Source organism: Dermacentor albipictus, chromosome 1 (genome assembly GCF_038994185.2).
Source record: "Dermacentor albipictus isolate Rhodes 1998 colony chromosome 1, USDA_Dalb.pri_finalv2, whole genome shotgun sequence".
Lineage (NCBI taxonomy): Eukaryota > Metazoa > Arthropoda > Arachnida > Ixodida > Ixodidae > Dermacentor > Dermacentor albipictus.
In genome coordinates this window covers 227,514,535-227,536,917 of record NC_091821.1, presented here as the reverse complement: position 1 = coordinate 227,536,917, position 22,383 = coordinate 227,514,535, and the positions used below count along the sequence as shown (strand labels likewise).

Sequence of the window (22,383 nt, the reverse complement as noted above, 5' to 3'; positions counted from 1 at the left end):
CCGCCTTCCTTTTTTTCTTTCTGTCTCGCATTTTTGCTGAGTGGCGCACTTCCGGTGACGGTCTCGCCCGCGAGCCCTTGCGTTTGTCTCGTCTCGCGTAGCGGACAATTTTGCGCGCTCTGCGCGAGAACACCTGCTTGGCGGTATAACAATGTGTCCACAATCACGAGCACTGAGGCAGACGCGAGAGGATGAAAGAGCATGTCCGCGACGCTGGCACGCGGCAGAAAATTACGTATTTTCGTTCTCTGCGCGAGCGACCGCACGACGTGGGAACAAGCAGACGAAACGGAACTACATCTCTCTTGCTACGGTACGAAGTAAAACAAAAACATGCAGACACTCACTTTGTACGTTTTATTATTTGCCTAAACATTAATTCGTCTATCCAAGCAAGAGACAACAAATAACTGATGTTGCCTTGAATAATTCTGGAAGTCACGTGTCAATATGAGCGACGTCACAGTACTTCCATGTACGTACGCATGCAACTGCGCGATAGGCGTCAACTTTTGCGGCTGGGAGCGCGGCGCCCGCGAGGAGAAGGGCAAACGGTGTTTGGTTTGAAATTTAGGCTCTTTCCGCTGAGCGTGTAGGGATATAATAACTAGTAGACGCGATCGTTAGCGCGGATTGTGTGCACTACACTTGTTAGCTCTAAATGGCCAGACCACGACCTACTGTAGGCCAGACCTGGTGAGGGGCCCTTTAAGGCGTACCGAAGTTTCATCACACGGGAGTTCTTGCGTTAAGTCTCCGCTAGTTTAATATAGCGCCGTTGATGGAAGTCGCACCCACGTATAAGTTCGTTGACTTCATGAATACTTTACTTCGGAAGGGCTCGGCCGAGCCCTTCCGAAAACAATTTTGGGTGTAGACCGGTCTACAGCCAGATATATATTTGCTTAAAATGTGAAGCTTTAGGCTGGCACACTGGCACAGAGCACTGTGTACCATTACAAAAACACTGCCACAATCGCTACTTGTCATTTGTTTGACCGTAGCCTCCTATATGATGCATAGCGTCCCAAAAAAACGCTAGGCGCTGTAGTGTTTGGGACACTCCGAATCTATTGCGCCCGGTTCTTCAGTGTGCACATAATGTATACGCGAGCACTTTTGCGTTCAACCTCCGCTTTGTCGCTTCGCCGTCGTCCACATAGCTGTTAATTGGGCGCAGTTGGTTTCCGCAGCCAGCAAAAGTGCCCGATGCGAGCGCTCCTTTGCTTCTATACCGTTGCACTTTCCGAACGAGGAGGTCTAATGCGACATTATAGCCATTCTACGTGACACATTACTGCCCCTGTTGACACTAGCCTCCGGCAGTGTGGTGTCGCGGCGCGTATCTGCGAAAGCGGGAGTGCCGTCACCGCTGCAAACACGTTTTCCGGACGACGCGCAGTTGCTGCGCGCGCTCGTGCGGCAACGTAATGACTGACCACCCACTGGAACTCGCTATCGGGAAGCGGCAATTTTTCTAATTACACGGGTTCCCCTTCGGCGAGTCCGCTCGGCGGTTTGTGTCGCAAACCACCTGTGTGGACGCGAGCGGAGCAGCTTGCAACGTTCCGGTAATTTGGGGACGTCGGCGTATTTGGTGCTCCTTAATTTTGCTACGCTGAAACAAGTATCATAACACGTCCTTAATTCGACGTTCGTCACATTCAAAAGCGTTTTCATTTGGTTCTGTTTTAGTAAAGTGAAAAACAAAAGTGAATTTGACTGCCTGAAAGATTTTGTTGTTACGAATGGGAATGAGGCCAGCGATAAGCTTGTGTGGTTCCGTTGGTTTATGTGGGTTTTATGGCGTTGGGCTTCTTCCGTCCAGAGCTCACTGTAAAGTAATTGTTGTGGTAAGTAATAGTGGTTTCAAAGCGATAACGTGTCGCCTGACACCCTTTCTATTTTCTTTTTATTGGTCATGAAAAAAGCATAATCCTGGTAGCATTACGCAGCTTTAAATACATCCGCCATAAAGTTAGCTAGATAAATCACTCTTATGCGAGCATTTCGGAGGTAAACAAAACGATGTATGTATTCGTATACACTTTTCATTGGTCCCCTATCCTCGTTGTTCCTCCTACGATCAGAACATTTGTTCTTTATTTTGGTTACATAGAACTTTCGCGAAATCTTCTTCGGCTCCAGTGAAATCATACTTTCCAGTCTGTCGAAAGTTTAGAGACCACTTTGCGAGTGACGCGATCTTTCGCCGGGCCACTTAGCAGTGCTCCGGTTTCGTGCCTTAATTACGCTTCGAAACGCACTGCAGGGCCGGCCGGGAGGAGCTGCGTCTTTAATCAGTGTGGCTTTGGTGTAACGAAATATTTTCAAGAGCCCCGAAAGGCGACCCGACGATGTTTTCGGTTATGCGGACAATGACTTCGAAGCTTTTACCTCGAGTGTGCTTTACCGCATGGGGTTTCCCGACCATGATAATGAAAGTAGCAAAGATCGGCTAGTCGACTTGTCTTCATTGTTACTGAAGCTTTTACTTGCATCAATGGCGCCGTATAACGTATCGCAGCAACGGAATTCCATGCCATTTTTGCGTGGTGTGGTTTGGTTGTAAATAGCAGCGTGTTCCCAGTGTGTGATGCTTTCACATGACCCCTTTCATCTGAAAGCCAAGAATAATTAATCGCCTTGTGACAGAGCTTCCACTTCATCTAATCTACCACGCGCCACTGATCAATAGCACATGCGGACAGTTTTACTGTCGCTGCGCCTTTGCCTCTCCTTGGTCGATGCTATACCTTGTAGTTAGTCTCCAGAAAATACTACTGGTGCTTGCGCCTACTGCGAGCGCGAGGTTAACCGGTAATTTAATCAAAGTAAGCTGTCAGAATTAGGCTCTTAAAGCCGTTTGATGTCTCTAAGTCAGTACCGTTAATGACTGTCGAACTAAAGGCAGTCTTGATTGTTACATGAAACTCGGGCACCTCGCGACACGCCACATGCAAATGCGAGTAATGTCACGTAAACAAGTGCTCATATATCGCAAGTTCCCATGCAATAAATGGCGATTGGGTCGTTGACAGCAAGCTAGGTAGCCTGAGACTCCTTGCCTATCTTTCAGGCATGTGCACATTGATTCTGCCAAACGGTGTCGTTAAAGGCTATAGGGGGGAAAAAACGATATACGCGATACTTCACTTCGGGCGTGTTCAAAAATCAGCGTAGGTTTTTCTGAACGGAGTTTTATTTCAACTGACCGAAATCTCTGTTCTGTTGAGTTCTAATTCAACAACGTTACCGGCCGCGAAAACCTAAACAGGGAAACAGGCAATGAAATCGACTTAGTACCTTGTACCGATCCCGGCTTTGTCCAGAATGTAGAGGTGTTTCGTAGGGCAGAAGGCAGTGATCAAACTGTTGTGATATCTATGATTGTCCTCGAAGGGGGAATGTAAGTTAAAGCAGGGCTAAGTTGGTAACAGCAAAAGCGAAGGAATTCAGGCCAGTGCTCATGAGCCAATGCGAAACTTAGGAAAAAAAGGTTCAGTGTAGTATACGGGTAATAAATGACACCTTAACGAACGTATCCACAATCGAAGTCAGGCGTAGGGCACCAGGACAAGGAGCATGCAAGGTCTCGCATGCAACAAATGACACAACAAAAAAACGGCAGAGCTTGGAAGTATGGAACCCCAGAAATTATGTCCAATTGGCTGAACCATCAGCACTGATTTTAAGAAAAGCTAATAATAAGTGACATTCGAAACTATAAGTATGAAAAATTAAGGAACCCGTGAAGAACGGGGGAAGCATGACATCAGGAAGAAGTAGACTTGGCACTGGCAGGAACATGATTTGTGCATATGGCAGGCACTCTAAAGTCATGAACAGCAACTTACCTACATCATTGGACAGAAAAGCCTGCAATCAGTTCATTCTACCATTACTAACCTCTAAGGCTGAAACTCGGAGGATGACGAAGAAATTTGAGAAAAACGTAAAGACCCTGCAATGAACGATGGAACGTATATTTATAAACGTTAAGGGACAGGAAGATGGCAGTATGGATTACAGAGAGCAAATTGACATCTGGTTGAGAATAAATTTAAAAAAAGAAGTGAGGCCGGGCAGATCTTGTGACACATAAGAAATCACCATTTCTCTAGCTGTCAGCGTTACCGAATGGATGCCAAGGGCATTCAGGGAAGCGCAGGCGAGGACGGCAGAGAACTGGGTGATGTGATCAAATTAGAAAATTTACTTGCATAGGATGGGGTCAGCCGGCGCCAGACTGTGGTAATTGGAAATCGCTGGCAGAGGCCTTCGTCTTGCAGTGAAAAAAAAAATGATGATGATGACGACTATTATTGTGCTGCGAAGTAGCGCCTTACTTTCTGTTTGCCCCTATATGCGTATGTAATAATTAAAATGGTGCGTCTACAGCAGTGCCCCTGCGCTAAAACATGGTCCCGTCGTTTCCGAAATGCGCTAGCGTAGAAAAAATTGATCAGTCCTTCCACTCTCTGAAGAAGGACGAGCAGCGAAGCTGTGGTCCTTCAATCGACGCATCTATGTATTATTATTATTATTATTATTATTATTATTATTATTATTATTATTATTATTATTATTATTATTATTATTATTATTATTATTATTATTATTATTATTATTATTAGGTCGCCTAGGCGACTATGGCGTAACCAGAACACACAACGCCCACTGGTGGTAACAGTGTGTATAGGACGCAGGCGGCCGTTAAACCGAGCCTCAACGCAAGCGACGATATGCGTTGACCGGGGCGCAGTCAAAGGAGAGCACGAAACAAAACATGTTTGTTTGTAAGTTGCGATTGAGTATACTTCATGGTTAATTAGCTGAATGAAACTTGGAATGACTAGAGTTTTTTTTCTAGCGGACAAACATGGGGCTGTCCGTTTCTTTCCCGTATATATAAGCCGATATATTGACAGCAGACGGGAACTCCACAATATCTACAACTTCACTGTGCACTACGTAATTAAGGAAAGTAGATGAAACTCTGCGTAATGTTATAGTCGTCTTGACGGCTAATTGTCGTATAGTTTGTTTCGGGATAGTTTCTATGAAACAAGTTACAACCGTTTTCTGTAACGTTTACAACTTCACTGTGAACTAACCAATTATGACAAGTAAATGAAACTTGGCGTAATGATATAGTCGTCTTAGCGGCCAATTTCAGTCTGATTTTTTACAAGATACCTGCATTGGATTGAGAGCTGCAGAACATTCGGGAGAAATTGCAGACGAAATTTTTTTCGTGTCGACGCGACGCGTATAGACGGGCGGACATCGACCACCGCGCCGCAAGGCAGCTTCGCTGTAAAAAAAATATCACTCTGCCAGCGTTATACGTATCCACTGGTGACATAACACTTCTAGTCGCACGTCGCGTATACTGAGGCGCACCTGTTGTGCTGATGGGCACTGCGCTACCCGTTGCTTTTGCCGAAGCGACCTTCACATGAGACTTAGCTTGTTGAAACAGGGAAGATAAATATATAATATCGTATTGTACAGTTGTCATACACACCTTCGGACTTTTGATCACGGATTTACTGCTCCTAAAGAGCTGGCGGTGAAATGAAAAAAAAAAAGTAATAAAGTGGTGTAACTTGGGCCGGTTGGCACGCGTCTGAAAAAAAAAAAAAACGAGTAACAGCGTAAATAACTGGACTTGCAGACGTGCGCTTCGTCTGTCTCAAGTGTGCACATCCCGTTCTTCGCGCTGTTACTCGTCTTTTTCCGAAAAAAAGAATAAAAATAAACATACATAATAAAAATACAACAAAAAACGCGAGAGAGAGGGAGAGAGAGAGGGGGGCTAGAGAACGTGAAATATCTTAGGAATACACCCATGTATCAGGAGGATGTTGGCGTCTCGGTTGTTAGTCGTGATAAGAGAGGGAGGTCGGTGCAGAGAAGCCACGTCTGAAGTGAACGGGAACGAGTGGGGTCGTACAGCGCGAAGGCCACGCATCAAAGATCGGCCCGCGTGGCTCTGGGCTGCCACAGCCATGTCTCGGTTGCCCCGGCGACGTGTAGCCGAGGCCCGCGCTCGCGCTGCCCCTGTGTAGCCGCTGCTCTAGCACCCCCGCGGGGCTCGGCCGCCGTGGCCATCTGCGTCCCTCGAGAGCAGCTGCCTGCGACGGAGCACGCCGCCGCGAACGCTAGGATCGCGGCGACGGGGAAAGCGCTAACCCGGGCCCACTTTTCCGGCTGAGTTTCGCTCTTCGTGTCGAGGAGCCTTCGGGAGAGTGCGGACACGCATGCTCAGCGGCCTTGCGGCACCTATATTTCGTTGGGCTGCTGCCACGAGAAGGACTTCGCGCTGAATAATAGTAATATATAGAAAGAAGTGATTAGTGCGTCGGCCAGCGCCGGCCTTCGCTGCGGCAGCATCGTTCGACTCTCTCCTCTGGACTTCGCCTTTATTATTTTTGTTTCTTTGTTTCCACTTGCGCGTGTGTGTTACGGTTCGCGGGGCGATTACTCGGTTGGCCGGTAACGCGGCGGCAAGCGAATGGCACCACGCACCGAGCAGCCGAGACGTACTCTATGTGAGAGGGGCCACGCGGGAGAATGAAGCTTCCTGTTGCGCTCTGCTCGTGAACATTTTGCTCTCTGTCTGTCTGCGAACTCGTATCCGAGTCAGACGGTGGCAAACGCTCCGGCGTCGTTGCAGTTCGTGTTCGCGTTGGATCGAACGCCAAGTTTAATAATAAATTAGGCTTCATTGGCTCAGCAGCTATATGTGAAGAATGCCCGAGGCAGAGGAACTTCAGTTGGACACACTCCGTTGCAGCGTATCGTGTATAGAGCTCAGATGTTGTGGCAGCGGCGGGAATCGGGACACCGGGAATTCCAGTGAGGAGCCACCGGATTCGGCTGATATCCAATGGTGTCTCCGTAAACTGTGCTTCCAGTCAGGCTCGGCGTGAGGAGAGAAGCTGAAAGCGGGAAATCACGTTCACTGTCTCTCTTTTATTTCGTTTGGAGAGATGTTAAGACGTGTCCTCCATTGGCGTCTGATCCAGCGTGCTGCGATGGCGCACTTTGCATTTTGTCGTCCCGAAAAATAAACCCAGGTTAGAAGCCTACCACTAATCACCTACGGTTTTCATGGAAACAAAAATTACGTTTCTCCGAACAGAGATAGTGGTGAACGGGAGCAGAAAAAAGAATGAGATTTTTGCATACGTTCCAGTACGTTTATGGCGGGTGGAGGCATGCTCGGTCAGCACGTCGCCCAGTTGTATTGTTAAGAAGAGCCGTACTTCATGTTACCTGTACTCCCTTCTGAATACGCTTGTCACACACGCTATATTCTACGAAGCTACAAGGGAAACAAATTATGAATAAGATGAACGAAAAGCATGGGACGGAGCAACGAGACCACTCCGTATCTGTCGTAAGTGCACTTGAAAGTATTTCGTTCCCTCCCTCGCGATGTGAAATGTATGTTTCGTCATTTCTTCCTGTCGCTGTATTTCGCTCAGTATAGGCAGCAGTAAACATTCACTGTGGAGGTGACGTACTATCGCGCTCAATATGAGTTGCAACACGAGAATACTTTTTTTTTTGGTAGGCGCTGCCATACAATGCTCGTATATATGCATCGCACCGCCTGCAGAAAAAAAAAATGCTGAACACCGTTCCAATTACTGGTAGCATCATCATTACTTTTTTGTGAAGACTGCCCGGGACTGGAATGACCTTACCGCCGACGCCGTGCACCATTCCAATCCACATCATTTTATGTGTACTGTTCAATCCACAATTCACTGAAGTGATCACCCATCCATCATGTAATACCCCACACCGGGGCCTTTGAGGTATTCATAATGAATGGATGAATGAATGAATGAATGAATGAATAAATGAATGAATGAATGAATGAATACAAGAAAAATGACTCTTGTCATCTTTATTAAAAGAACTGACGGGTGTGTAGAAAACTAACGAGACGCACAGAAACCGGACAGAGAGCTACTCATCGTTCCAAATTTTCTTCTCTCGCAGTGCCCGCCTGCGCACGTTTATTTCTCTTTTTCTCCATACTTCCTCCCCCCCCCCATTAGCGTTTTCCAATTCGAGCTTGTACAATTTCTGCACTGGGCGTCTTATAAACTTGTCATCTTGAGCTTTCACGCGGCAGGCTCGGATTATCCCATCTTGGCCAGGGAAGTTGTCCACGAGTCGCCCCAGTGGCCAAATAACTCTAGAGAGGTTAGGTCCCTCGATGAGGACCACATCATCTACTTGTAGACTGCCACTATGATGATGCCATGGGTAGAGGTGAAGTGCCCGCAGCTCGAGAAGGTACTCTTTCCTCCATCGGATCCACAGGTGGTCGACGAGCTTCTGGCGGTATCGCAACTTCTTGCTGAGGTGACGTCGGGTCGCCTGAGCACTGCGAGCTTCGTAGTCACTGTTAGTTCACTCTGGAGAGGCAAAAAATGAACGTCCGAACAGAAAATGAGTAGGACATAGTGGAGACATAGTTGGCCACCAAGTCTAAGCTGCCCGCTTTGGTACAGGTAAGGGTGGAAATCGCAAAGTACGCACGGAGTGCTTCGTGACATTGCTTTAATAAATAAGTGTCTCTAAGCCGAAAGTGTTCAATGTCATTCGCGAATACTTCGAGCTGAACATGACAGATCCAGAACATTTCAGCCTTGTTTAGCTAATCTGTCTGGAAATAGCTACACCAAGCGACGTTTGAGTACGACGGCGTCGATCCATAAATCGAAACACCCAGGCGGTGACGTGCAGGAGCTTCTGCAAGTTGCCAAACTTCCTTTAGTTCATCAAGGTTTCCACTCTTCTCGTTACTTGAAGAAGTACATATTGCGTGTCACACTCTGACCCTTCGTTAATCTGTGTGCTCACGTCTGATTCCGTATAGGCAAGATTTATCTGGGCTGGTATAACCATTCAGGTCCCTTCCACCAGCTGGGACATGTATGTACCAACTCTGGATTGAGGTTCACCCGTTTATGCGGGCAGTCGTTGCGGGATGGGAAAACTTGAGCGTGTGATGATGTGTCACACACGACCGGGAGCTTGGTAGTCGGTGATTCGTCTAACTTCCCGATGTGGCATTTAATAGGTGGCCCGATCAATAGGAACATTCTTAGGTGCCCTAGCTACAGCGTTTCCTAGCTACAGGTATTGCCGGATGACTGTGTCGTATCGCTCCAATAAGCCTTCATTCATCGATGGCCTCTTTGCCAGTTTCGTAGACGTCTGAGCGCAGTATCACGGTTACTTCCAAGTAGTTGTTTCTGATCTTCCTTCCAAGGCAGCGCCACTGTGCATCTGCCATTTTTCTTGCGAATAGTTCCTTGAAGGAAGCGTGCAATGGATTCATGTGAGGGAAGTTCGCCAGAATCTGCGATGCCCATTGCTTTTAGTTGCCAGAATGACTGGGGAATCTGCGAAGTTGTTTCATCGTCACTAATCGTTTCCCTTCGCAGAGCGTAGACCATAAGGTTTGAGTCGCAGTCAAGAAAGGCTTTTTGGTGACTGGGCCCTTGCAGTGTCCATCCAAATGCCGTATTGACTGCGACCAATCCTGGAATTTGTATGCTTCTTACAACTTCTCCCGTCATGATTTTCCGAAGATGGTCTGCTCCAATCAACAAGTTGAGGCCTATCTCTGTCTCCGCTGCCAGAAAAGTGTTTTCGTCAGCGAAAAAATTTGCCTTCAAATTGCAACTTCTCAATGAGCTTATTATCAGCTGTCAGCACAGCAGTGTTGTGACAGATAAGGGGAACCACAACTGCTTGAACGGTATGGATGTCGGAGCAGTGTTGGCTACGCAGTGGTACTTCAACAACCTTTCGTACTTCAGTACATTTTGGGGATGCGTTGCCAAACGTGTTGTATGCAACTCGGGTCTCTCCCAGTACCTGTAGGTGCAATTTTACAACGAGATATCTGATGAATGATATCTGACTGCCTCCATCCAGAATCTCTCTGTTGTATCTGGACTTGTTATTTTTAACGACAAAGGCGCGAAAAGGCTGCAGGTACACTTCTCTGTCCGTCTTTGCGCAAACATTTGTGGAATCTCTGTCGCGTAGCATTACTGATTGTGACGAGACTATCCCTGCTGTGCTACCTCCGCTGGTCGGTAAGTTTCCGCTCTAGTGTCTTTCTTTCCGTAGTCAGGGTCACACATACTCGAGGCGTGTCTTCCGTGACATGCTGAGCACGTGAGTTTGACGTGGCAAGGTCGTGCCTGGTAACCTCGTTATGTACATCTATAACAGCGGTTGTTCTTAGCTAGTTTCTCTTCTTTAGAAAAAAGATGGAGGTTGACGTAGCAGGCGCATGTGCCGTGCTTCTTTGATCGACATAAAAAACACTCGCTCCAGCTGTATGACGCACTGTAGCACAGAAGCAGTGCTGCTACCTCGAGTTCTCTAAGCATGGTCATCGACAGATCGTTGTGACGATGGGTTGCACTGTTCTCGGCTTCCTAACTCAATACGTGTGAACCGGAGCAGCCCCTTTAAATCTGCTTCTGATGTTGAAGCTGCCAGTGTTGGCTTCGAGACGTTCGTCTCAGACTCATGTTGTCTTAAAGAATGGCTCCTCTTTTCCTCGCGTATATGGCAGAACGATCTCATATATGGCAATTCCTTCTGTAGAATATCAATCAACATTGCAGAGAAACTGAGAGTAAGTACGTTCAGTGCAGTCAGACAGCGGATATTTAGTTAAAACACGTTGGCGGGCTAGTTAGTTTGAATCCGTGATAGTGTCTGTGAGCGCGACTGAACGTAGACGTAGAAGGAAACAGATACGCAGAGACAGCGCTAAACTGTGTCTCTGTGTGTAGTTGTCTCTGTGTATCTGTTTCTTTCTACGTCCTCGTTCAGTCGCGCTTACGCACTCTATCATGAATATTTAGTTGTACGGCATCATAAAGTTGCCTGAGGCCTCGTGCGTCGCTTCTCGATTTTACATGAAGGAGACTGCGAAGCGCTGGCTGGTGGTGCTGCTGCTCTATCGTTTTACGATTGCCAAAACGTTCTTTGAGAAGTTCTACGGCATGCATCTGCGCAGCAAGTTTCGGAAGTCGGTAAACCGGCAGTGACCGCTGCCGCTTCCCCCGCAAGATACTGCCGTAAATAGAAAAACTTCGTCGTTGTCGATATAGCGTTGTTGAGATGAACAGTCTGTTCGAAATGCTCCCAGAAAACTGCCCATTTGTAAATCTCGCCTCTAAATGTTGGCATACCGAGATTCGGTAGACTTGGACCAATCTGGGCATAGCGTCAGGAAGTGTCGGCGTTGCATTCTGAGGGGCAGACTCCGCCGTTCTGTCGACGCTTTCCAAGGCGGCGATCTTGCAGCGAATATCGGCAAGCGTGCTGATAGCTTGATCGTTATACTCTGCAGCAGTTACGTGTTTTGCGTCGAGCTTGTCCTCGGCAATGTGCTCTTTGAGAGCTCGCTGTTGCTAGCAGATATACGGTCAAAAATACATGAAAGCTTGTACTTGTCCACGGCAGCATATGTCACTAGCAACCGGGCTTCCTGTAGAATCTTCGCATTCTGTGCTCGTCGAGCCGACCGCTTGGTCTTGACGAGATCCATCCGATTAGCTCTTGAGATTGACATATGGCTTCCACGCCGATCATGAACGGTGCTTTATCCAGTCAGTCCTCGCCGCCCGCAGCGCGAAGCTGTGGAGTAGAGGGTCTCTTGAGACGTGCGACGAAGGGAACGTGTCTGCACGGAGGTTTTCGACACCGAAATGTAGAAAACTAACGAGACGCGAAGAAACCGGGCCGAGAGCTACTCATCGTTCCAACTTGTTCCTCTCTCGCAGTGCCCGTCTGCGCACGTTTATCTTTTTCTACAGGGTGTGTGCCGTGTTGCAACTCGTATCGAGCGCGATAGTGCATCTTCAGAGTCGACGCGTAAGAAGGGAATAATTGAACTGGTTGTTGGTCTATTTGGTGCTGTTCATGGATTCACCAAATTCTTCGCGCGATTTAGTACTGATTGCTTCGAGTTATCCAGCATATTTATATGAGCATTTCTTTCGTGTCGTGGCCTCCCATACATTCGGAGCTTTGCAAAGCTATACCGGACTTGCTGTTTCGTCCAGCCCGGCGTCATCCACATGATTCTCGTTGGTATGTTTGCGTTCACGATGGCAAAATTGTACCCACCGCCGTAGCTTTAAAGGGACGCAAAAGAGGACACTAAGGTGAAGTGTATTTGTAAATTACGCTGCTACGATACCAGAAAAGCCATTCTTAGCGTTGAAAAAAGGCCTGTTGAGCCAGAAAAGACGTAAAGATCTGTTCCAGACCATGACGCCATGCAGTTACCTGCCTACACTTGCCTACCGCGAACCTGCTGGTTCTGGCAGGGGCGCATGATGCTATTGGACCTGAGCCTTTTATTGTCGTACAGAAAAAACAAGCTAATCAGCAGATAATTGTGGCCACGAATTGAAGTAACTTGACGAGAAATAGAAAAAAAAAGAATTAATAGAAAAAAAAAGTTATTCTGCCTATGCGTTACCGGTGTCGTAGGTTTTTTTTGGTTACAAACATGGAAGCTTGCCCATAAAAGAAAAAATTCGTGGCGCCTACGCTGAGATCCCACACCAGGTCGTCGTGGGGTTCTTTAACGCGCACCTAAAGATATAACTACAACCCGCCGTGGTTGCTCAGTGGCTATGGTGTTGGGCTGCTGAGCACGAGGTCGCGGGATCGAATCCCGGCCACGGCGGCCGCATTTCGATGGGGGCGAAATGCGAAAACACCCGTGTGCTTAGATTTAGGTACACGTTAAAGAACCCCAGGTGGTCAAAATTTCCGGAGTCCTCCACTACGGCGTGCCTCATAATCAGAAAGTGGTTTTGGCACGTAAAACCCCAAATATTATTAGATATAACTACACGGGTGTTTTCGCCTCTATCGAAATGTGGCCGCCGTGGGCGGGATTCGATCCCACGACCTCGTGCTTAGCAGCCCAACACCATAGCCACTAAGCAACCACGCCAGGGTCTGTTAAGGTGAGATACATCGTATTCCAAAGAAGTTGAATTCTGAACTTGGAGAGTTTCGAGAGCTTTTACTGCACCACAACAGCCCATGCATGTACGACAAAATACTCCGGAATGTATGACGTCACTCTGACGTACCGTCGGTGCTAATAAAAAAAAAAAAACATGGTAGTTCGGTTCTTCAGCTTCTCTTACAGTAATTAACCTATCACCGTGCAATAGAATTTTGAAAGACTGCTTAATAAGTGTAAAATGATTTAGTGTTTCTCTTTAGCGTCGCTTGGTTTTGAGCAAGCTGTCCCGGGTTCGATCCCCGGCCATCGCGATCGCTTTCCAGTGACGCGCGTATACAATGAAAAAAAAAACAAAAACAAAAACAAAATACACAGGGCTTTGGCAGCACGTCCGCCCCGGCCTGTAGCTGTCATATATGCCCCGTGCTATGTTTCGGGCATAGCGGCATTCGCGTGTCCCGCTTACTATCAGTGCGTTTTGCTGGTGCGTTGGCGATCTTCGCAGCGAAAGGAACGTGTCCGATGCGATTTCTTCACCGTTTTCCCGGGTCAAGTGCGTGAGCAGGAGGATGCACAGGTTTTGTCAAAAGTTTCGAAGCCGCTTCGCGAGATGGCCGGATTCGTATACCGGTCCAGTTGGCCGGCGTCTTGCAGTGCAGGGCCTCGCACTCCGAATCACAGCACAGCAAAGTGAGCAGCACTGTCGATCCCGCCTCGGCACGTGAGGTTACGCAACCCGACGACGGGTCGGAGACAATGTTTCGAAACATTTCACAGGGACTGCAAACTGGCAGCGACGCTTGACACACGTCCGCAGTGGCCGTAAAATGATATGTCATTTCGTTTGGGGTTCGCAAAATTGTAAGCACTGCGACGAAGCTAGCAAAGGCGCAGATTTACAAAACCGCTCGAAAGCAAGCACGGCGCGGACACTGTGGCCGATCGTGCTGGCGAATGAGACGGGGAAATGAAGCGCTGGCCAGTGCACTGGGATCTTACGAACGGCAAGCTTCGCAAACTTATGCGCAGGCCTAGTAGCCACGTGCCGACACCCCGGCACTTGCAGACGATAATGGGCACGCTAGCACGTTTGCAAACAAAGGGTTGTATTACATACACGCAAGAAAGAGCAGACGATCGATTTTATATATGCATAATTGATCGTTTCTATATATTCGCTGATTTGAGCAGTTATATTTCGCCATGGGCCTTTTCAATTCAAAACGTGGTCGTTTCTATAAATCCTGCCTTCCGAGAAAATTTGCGCGATAGTTACCCGCACGGAATTTCGCTACAGCGCCGCCGCGTCTTCGTGACTTCAAGGTCTGCGTCATGAAATTACATAATTGCCGAAAAATGTGGTCCAACGTGTTCACCCGTTTCAAACGCTTGATGTATATATATTTTTTTCTGTTTTTATTTGACCCGCCTTATTGCTGGAGTGCACCACATACCTTATGCGTAATTGTACACATGACGAACCTGCTCCGACAAGCATTTACGATTTCGTCCGCGCACATGGTCCCTGTATAATTCTCTCATAATTTATTTAGAGATTTAGTAAATGAAAATAATAATAATACGAAGTAGTAGAATGAATTAATTCTGGGGTTATAAGTGCCAAAACCACGATTTGATTATGAGGCACGCCGTATGGGGGGGGGTCTTCGGTTTAATTTTGACGACAAGGGGGATCTTTAACGTGCCCCCAATTCACAGGACACGGGCGTTTTTGCATTTCGCCTCCATCGAAATGCGGCCACCGCGGCCGGGATTTGATCCCGCGGCCTTGTGCTTAGCAGCGCAACACCGTAGCCGCTAAGCCTCCGCGGCGGGTGAAGGAGTATAAAGAGAGAGAGAGAGAGAGAGAGAGAGAGAGAGAGAGAGAGAGAGAGAGAGAGAGGTCATAAACGAAAGGCAGGGAGGTTAATCAGGCTGATCCCGGTAGGCTACCTTGCACTGGGGAAGGGGAAGTGAAAGACGGAAAGGAAGAAAGAACTTCACAATTTGCACTGTTACACACACAAGCGTTGATCGCTGAGGCACTCACAGGTGGTGATACGATCTCGACCGAGTGAGGTGGGTCTTCACCGCAAGAATCAAGAAACGACGACAAAGCCGGGCTTCGTGATGATGAGAAAAAGTAGAAAAGATTCTATTCACTTCGTTGGTACACGTATGGGACTCTCATGTGGGTTTCGAGCGGTTCTGATCTAACACCGGGGCCTGGACGGCCTTAAATAACCCTTCTTTCCTTCGTTGAGGGAATCCACTGGCCAATCGCAAACGCCGAATCGTTCACCTCCTCTATCGCCCCTCACTGGTCGTCAGTGTGCGGCTCAGGTGCTGTCCTCAATGTGCTACTCGTGGTGCTCATGCCTTCTACGTTCTGCTCCTTGTGCTCATGTCTTCTATGCGCTGCTCGTAATGTCGCCAACGCATCACAATAGGAGGCAGCCACCTGTTGCAGATACTTTCCCCCGGGAAGGACCCTTTCATCGATATTTGCCCACTTCGTGACGGTCAGGAGGGCGTCGTTGCTGTCTTGAAGCGAAGTGAATGATGAGGCGTGAACATCAATCGTGATAGCTGGGGCATATAGCTCGTGGGGCATCCCCCCGTCGCCAGATGTGGTAGTCGATGGCTTCTTCGAAAACTTGGGTCGATCATAACAGCGGTCATACAGGCTGGTGCATTTCAAGAATCGCACCAGCGCCTTTGTGGCCTTGCACATAGCAGACGCGCGAGGCCACGGCTAGTTAGGGTGCAGTGAAATTTCTTACACACGCCAGCTGCATGCGAAATAAGTGTTGCAAAAAGTGTAGCAAAAAAATAATAATAATAAAGCAGTTCCTCTGTCGCTGAAAGTCGTCGGCCAGACGACAGCGAAGGGTCTCGGCACCAATATGAAGTGTAGCAACAGGATCAGACCCAGAACCAGATGTCTGACCGATTATTCGCTGTGGCAGCAACTGAATGTGGCCGCTGCCTGCGCCTTCGTCTTCTTTATTTGCAACATTATGGACATCATTAGAGTGACTCATCTGGACTGTCTTGTCTGCGTGCCTTTATGGCACATGTAAAAAACTCCTCGTTCGCCAATTTCGCGGTAAAATATCGATTATTGGAAAGGGAAATGAAAGGTCAAATTATCTTTTTTTTTTTATTCAGCGCTTAAACGACAGCGCCGAAACGTCAACGTGACCTCACTGATTTCAAAGTAACTTTTTGTGAGCGGGCCGTTAGGCTTAGTGAAAGTTCTTATTACGTACTATGTCCAGCCTTTGGCTCTGTTAAAATACAATATAGTCAATGCTTACATATAAAGAAATTAACTAGGCCCGAGCAGACGCCGGCAAAATTCATGACGTCACGACGAGCTGGTGCGGGAACTTTGAGGCAACGTCGGCCACCTGTCTCTCGCTTTCTTTAATATTATTGTTATTACACCTCTTCTTTCGGTAAGAGTGGTAAGAAAGGCTCGGTCTTAGATGTACTCATTCAGCCCGTCGCAGAACACGAAGTCGACAAGGGTCTTGAAATTCGTGGGACTACACTCTCACGTATCGGCGCTTCAGTTACGGCGAGAAAATTAAGAAAAAGAAATGTAAATTATAGGATTATTAGCTTTCTTTTCCTTTTTTTCTTTTCACTTGTAATCAACATTTTCCCGGCGAAGTAATGAAAACAGAGCTTCGAAAGAATAGTTAATCGGTCTGAACTGACTTGTTTTCCCTTTTGGTGTCTCTTTAAGTTTAATGATAAGCAGTGAGTGGCAGTTGACCCTCGCTTACTACGTTAATGTATGCGAGAAGTGGGGCGTGGGCGCAGCATTTGACGTGAGTCAGCGTAAAACGTCGCTTTCGATGTTCAATGAGAGCCAGAGTTGCTGTGTGGGGCCCTCAATTCCATTCTCACCGGATTCCGGAGAGTGGAGATCCCCGCAAGTCCACTCCATTTAACTGCTCAAAATGGTGAGGGTGAATAGGACCATTCCCACTCCTGGAGTGGCTGAGCTGATCCATTCCATTCCTCATTCCTGCAAATTAAAAGCTTTCTTTACAATTGTTTGCTACTTCAGCTAAATTATCCAGTGACTGCAAACATAATTTTGAAGTTTTAACGTTACAAACAATATTGCGTGTCATTTTTCCACGCAAGAACAAACACGTTTCCGACCTGTTATTTCTGCATCGAGTTTTGCCTCTAATCTCTAATATCATCATTTTTTCATAGAATATTTTTTCCATTTATGCCTTCGGCAAAAATATATCTGCCTATGCGCGGTGAAAACTTTAGCATTAGCTCTGATAAGAAACATTGCCGCTCATGCGGTCTCCCCTCCCGAAGCCCCTTCCTAGTCCCTACATCGATAACAAGCAGAGACAGAGCGAATGCTCAGTCACTCTCTAGGATTCACTGAAAGAAAGAAGTCAAAATCAACATTATACAGCTGCGCGAGAAGTTCATGGGTCGAAAAACGACTTTGAGGAAATAGTTCAAACGCGCACGTACACTTGTACATATGGTTTTGGCTGTCTTTCTGCGCATCAACGTTAAGCCAAAAAAGAAATAACTTGAGAAATGGCCTCTTTCCTATATTTTCGAAATTATCGAAGGTGAAAGCCAGAAAGCACCCCAAATGCTCCATCTTACGTTACCGCCGAGTACCTAACGTATCACAAATAGAACAAAAGACCAGAAAGAAACTGTTTTTTTTTTTTTGCTTTTCTCCTTTTTTCGGAGGGGGGGGGGGTGAAAAGAGTTATATGCCTCTTATTCGTGTGTGCCCCTCTTACGTGTAAGCGAAAGAATATGGGAATAGAAAATGCATAAAGCATTTGCACTTTGCTAGACTTTCGTAGCCGACATTATATTTAAAAGCTGTTCTTTTAGGATATCTGCTGCTTCAGCACTATTGCACAGTGAGTTCATTATTAATCTAAGCCACCGACTTTCGTAGTGGGCATAAGCTTTGTTATGTTGCGCTAACTGAGCAGTGCATGTTTAGTGAAAGCAGGGAAGGTATTCTGTAAGAGTTTACCTTCAGTGACCATGTCTATTCCGTATGGTGCTGATTGGCTGTGGCGCCTCGCTGCTGCGGACGCGCAGCCCAGATCAGCCAATCAGAACTTCAGCAGATGAAATGGATATGTCCACAAGGTGCACTGTTATAGGATACCTTCCCAGGAGTGGCAGATATATTTTGCAGCATGGACATGCGCGGCGCCTAATTGGGAGGGGGGGGGGGCGCAAACTAGAATTAAGGTATAAGCTCCCTTGAGCCTAAAAGGAGCCTGCACAGTGACTCTAAGCCAAACTACGTTGCAACGCCCCCCACCACACACACACACTCACGCACACACTCTTCCTTTCTCTCTCGCATCCAGATTTCCTTATTTGAACAGCTATCCCTTACACCTCTCGCTTTCATAAAGAAATCTTTCCTTTTAAACTCATTTTTTTTAAATCGCCCACCAATTTAGAATTTTCTCTAACCGTTCCCTGAAAGGCCGTCTTCGGTGAAAACGTATTAGGTGTCACTGAAACGAAATGTCTCTTTATCAGTCCTTACTTGCGATTTTATTCGTCCTATGACATTACTGGTAAAAAGAATATCCAGGCTTTAGAGCTGGGGAGGCTGCTATCATAGCCCGTCCCGAAATACCATGGGCGCATGCCGTGGTGGCGCAGTGGCTGTGGCTTTGCGCTGCTGAGACCGAGGGTGCTTGTCCGAATTTCGATAGGGACGAAATGCGAAAACGCCTGTGTGCCGTGCATTTGGTGCAAGTTAAAGAAATCTAGGGGGTCAAAATAATGATATCTTGGTTTTGGCACGTAAGGCTCCAGAATTATTTTTTTTAAATTCCAGGCTACGCATCAGCTCTCAGGTTGCGATTCCAACGACGTAAATAAGACCCTCTGAAAGCATACGCATCAATATTCTTTCTTGTTTTATATTGCATCACAGGAACTAAAGAGTGTGTACTCTGTATGCGCCCCCTTCCTATTAGCAGGCCATGGGGAGGGCGCATGGCTTCCCCTTGGCCTATGCCCTACGTTTCACAGTAGTAAAATTTCGAAGACTACAGAGTGAGGAATACGTTCACTCGCCTGAAAATAGGGAGCCATGCAGATGTTCTTTAATCTTTAGCTGAGCCTGGTGGCGTTGAGAAAGAAACCTGTATGCGCGTATTTTCGGCGTAACCCTTGCTGATATTAAATGAAGTGAATCGCATGCTAGTTCATACGATGTTAGTAGTATGAAACCGTGTTGTAAATGCTCGATTTCACGTGGCCCCAAGGAATACTACCCCCCCCCCCCGCCCCCTCCCGTAACGTGTCACAATAAAGCAAAAGGTTAGTATGAAATGTTAGTTTCTTTCTTTTGCTTTCTTCCCACTCACAGCATATCTTAACGGATCATCCGTCGTGTGTTTTAGTTCGTCAGAGCTGTGCGTGTGAGCGAAAGAAACACGTTTTATTCTGCTGCCTATTTTGTTGGAAATATCTGACTGTCTGACCAAGGAACAATGAGAAGACGTCAATGTGTTCATAATGTTTGGATGTTTGACCATGTGTTCAAATGTATTACTAGGCCGTCTCAACGTGGCGCTGCGCTGACAGTGATGAAGCGACGAGGCGCACACGACAGCGCGGCCGCCCGTGCGCGCGGTCGAACGGGGATCCCTGGGATTCACGCACGCCGACCGCTGCAGCAGGCGCGAGCGGCGGCGCAGGCGGCGCGTCGAGAGCGCTCGCGCGCGCGCGGTGCTCCCCTTTCGGAGAGCCACCCCCGCCGGCCAAAATGGTACGACCCTGGACCCGAGCAAGGTCACGCCGTACCAGTACAATGCACGCTCCACAAACCGGCGAGCATCGCGTCGCTTGGACAACGCTCGCGGGGAGGCCCGTTGATAGAGTCGGTGGCGGCGCTCCGCGCCGCGTTTGCCTGCTGCCTCGATGCTGCGGGGCGCCCGCGGCCTGCTGCGGTCATGAAGAAGGCGTTTTGACTTGTGCACGCTGTTGACGCATCAAGCCAATAGGGAAGTGGTGGGACACACGAGTGTTCGTCGTCGTAGCGGCGCAGTGTTTATGAAACGATGTTGACTCTAAGCCTAACCGGCGAGCGGACTACACGGAGGCGGCATGTTTCACGTCTGCTCGTTCGCGATCCGCGTGCGTGCCAGCTGGAATACCCGTGTTGATTGAGCGGGACAGCATCGTACCACATAGCGGCAGTGGTAGTACATTTTCCGCGTTCCTCACTACAGCTACTGAGATCGTCTTCGCCACGTGTATTTTTTCCCTCGACGCGTCATCGCGTCCTGACTGAGATGCCGTCCGTCGCAGGTGATCGTGCTGCGTCGAGAAAACAGCGCTTACCTGTGCTCCATAAGAGAAGGCCTAGGAACTGATGCACAATCATGGACTCTTGAACGTTACTTGGTTTCATTAGTGTAGTGTGCTGCGTTTGATCCTTGTCCACCAGCCAAGCCCACCAATGAAGTCGATGTTCGGACAAAGCATGCCCGGCGGTCCGCCGGCAGACCCATTTTATTCATCGCCGTTTTCGTCCTATTTCAGAAGACACACGCCGTACTTCGGCCAGCCGGACTACAGGATCTACGAGATGAACAAGCGGTTGCAACAAAGGACGGAAGTAAGTGCACTGTTTATTTCAGCATTGTAGAAGGGCGGAATGGCGGCTTTTGTTTCCGCCTTTGCACGTTTTAATTATTATCTGTAGTACATTAGCTTCGACAATAAGTTGTGCCTAACCAGTGCATACAAGACCGGTATGACTTGCATGTGTTGAAACTGATTCTATGTGCAAAGTAGATCGTGCACACTTGTTTCGCGCTATGTCGCATTGGGCCTGCGAGCTTATTTCCGAGGCATCGCTTGAAAAAGTGGACTTTTTTTCGCAATAGCTACCACGCAGTTTACGCCTTAGCTATTATATCATATTCACTGGATCCTTTTATTCTCCGTGCTTATTTTGGTGCAGGAAAGCGACAACTTGTGGTGGGACGCGTTTGCGACAGAGTTCTTCGAGGACGATGCCACCTTGACGCTCACATTCTGTTTGGAGGATGGTCCAAAGCGTTACAGTAAGTGAATTAATGTTTGCAGCCAAAAAGTATTTTAACATTAATCTTGCTGGTCAAATTGCGGTACTTATGCTGCTCTTTGTAGCTGCGTAAGTCATCGTAATCACCCTTCGTGCAACGGAGTTCTTTTCCTTCTCCGTGGCGATGACCAGGAATATGAATGCGATAGCGAAATATTTGCGTGGAATAACGTTTTTCGTCGTGCACATGCTGTGCATACAGCTTTCTCAAACTTTCGGGCTCTTTGCATTCAATTGGAATGCACCCAGTGGTTCGCATTCAGGACCTAATTTGAAATTTTGAGAAGGGACAGCAGTTAATCTAAATAGGAGTGGCCACTAAATGTGTTAAACATCACTGCTGGTATTTTAACGAGTGCAGGACAGCAACATGAAGTGTCTATCGTATGTATCATTTATGTAACTTTTATTCCCTTTGATGCTTTGGGATTCAAAGCAAGCAAGCACTTATATTTCACTTGTGTATTGAAGCATATCAACTTAGCTCTATGCAGTCTTATTTAGTAGGGGGCGGGGTGGGTGGGGTATGATTTTCAGAATTGATTAGTGCAGGTTTGTGTAACAAATTTTTGCATCTAGTGTTTTCCTTTGAACTAATTAAAAGCATGATCACATCAAAACAGATGTTCAAGTTCTCTGCAAGTTTCATTGCACTCGTGCTTCTAGGGTGAAGGATGTTTTTGTCCCTCATTTGAAAACACTGCTGTATGACAACATTTGCACTTAATTATATTGCATTACCATTCAAGAAAAGTGTGAATCGATGAACTTACTCAGTTCTTTGCCACTTTGAAGTCTCCATTCATTCCAGCATGGGCTGATTAATGTTTTAGGGGAAAAAACCTATAAGGGGCCATGTTCGGTACAGCAGTGCCTTCGGTGCAGAATCGGTAGTTAATTTTCAGACGCCAGTTCTTATGATGTTCATTTCACCCGCATGAATGCTCGTGGTCCAGTATTTCAGTGATTTGGCCAGCTGCTTTGGCTAATTACTGTTTCAAGGATTTGGAATGGAGGTGTACGAGTAGCTTGCATGGCAATAATTGTAGTAATGATGGCGCAGAGAAAGTGCATTTGACTTGGTGCATATAAAGTCTTGTTCACATACTAATACGAGATTTTTAAAAATCGATGTAAATACTAACTCAGAGTGAAGCTGTATATTACATTGGGAATCTGGTGAGCTCCCTGAGGGAGCAAG

At 47.3% G+C, this 22,383-nt stretch overlaps 1 protein-coding gene across 3 annotated transcripts in view; it reads left to right on the top strand.

Moving 5' to 3' along the window:
• The window catches only part of LOC139054248 (LIM domain-binding protein 2-like), a 320,751-nt gene that overhangs the window by 259,217 nt on the left and 39,151 nt on the right, over window positions 1–22,383 (top strand). For all 3 annotated transcript variants that reach the window (XM_070530966.1, XM_070530964.1, XM_070530965.1), the window contains 2 exons: window positions 20,636–20,711; window positions 21,060–21,162. In XM_070530966.1, the coding sequence (XP_070387067.1) occupies window positions 20,636–20,711; window positions 21,060–21,162 (179 nt within the window). The remainder of the gene's footprint in view (window positions 1–20,635; window positions 20,712–21,059; window positions 21,163–22,383) is intronic.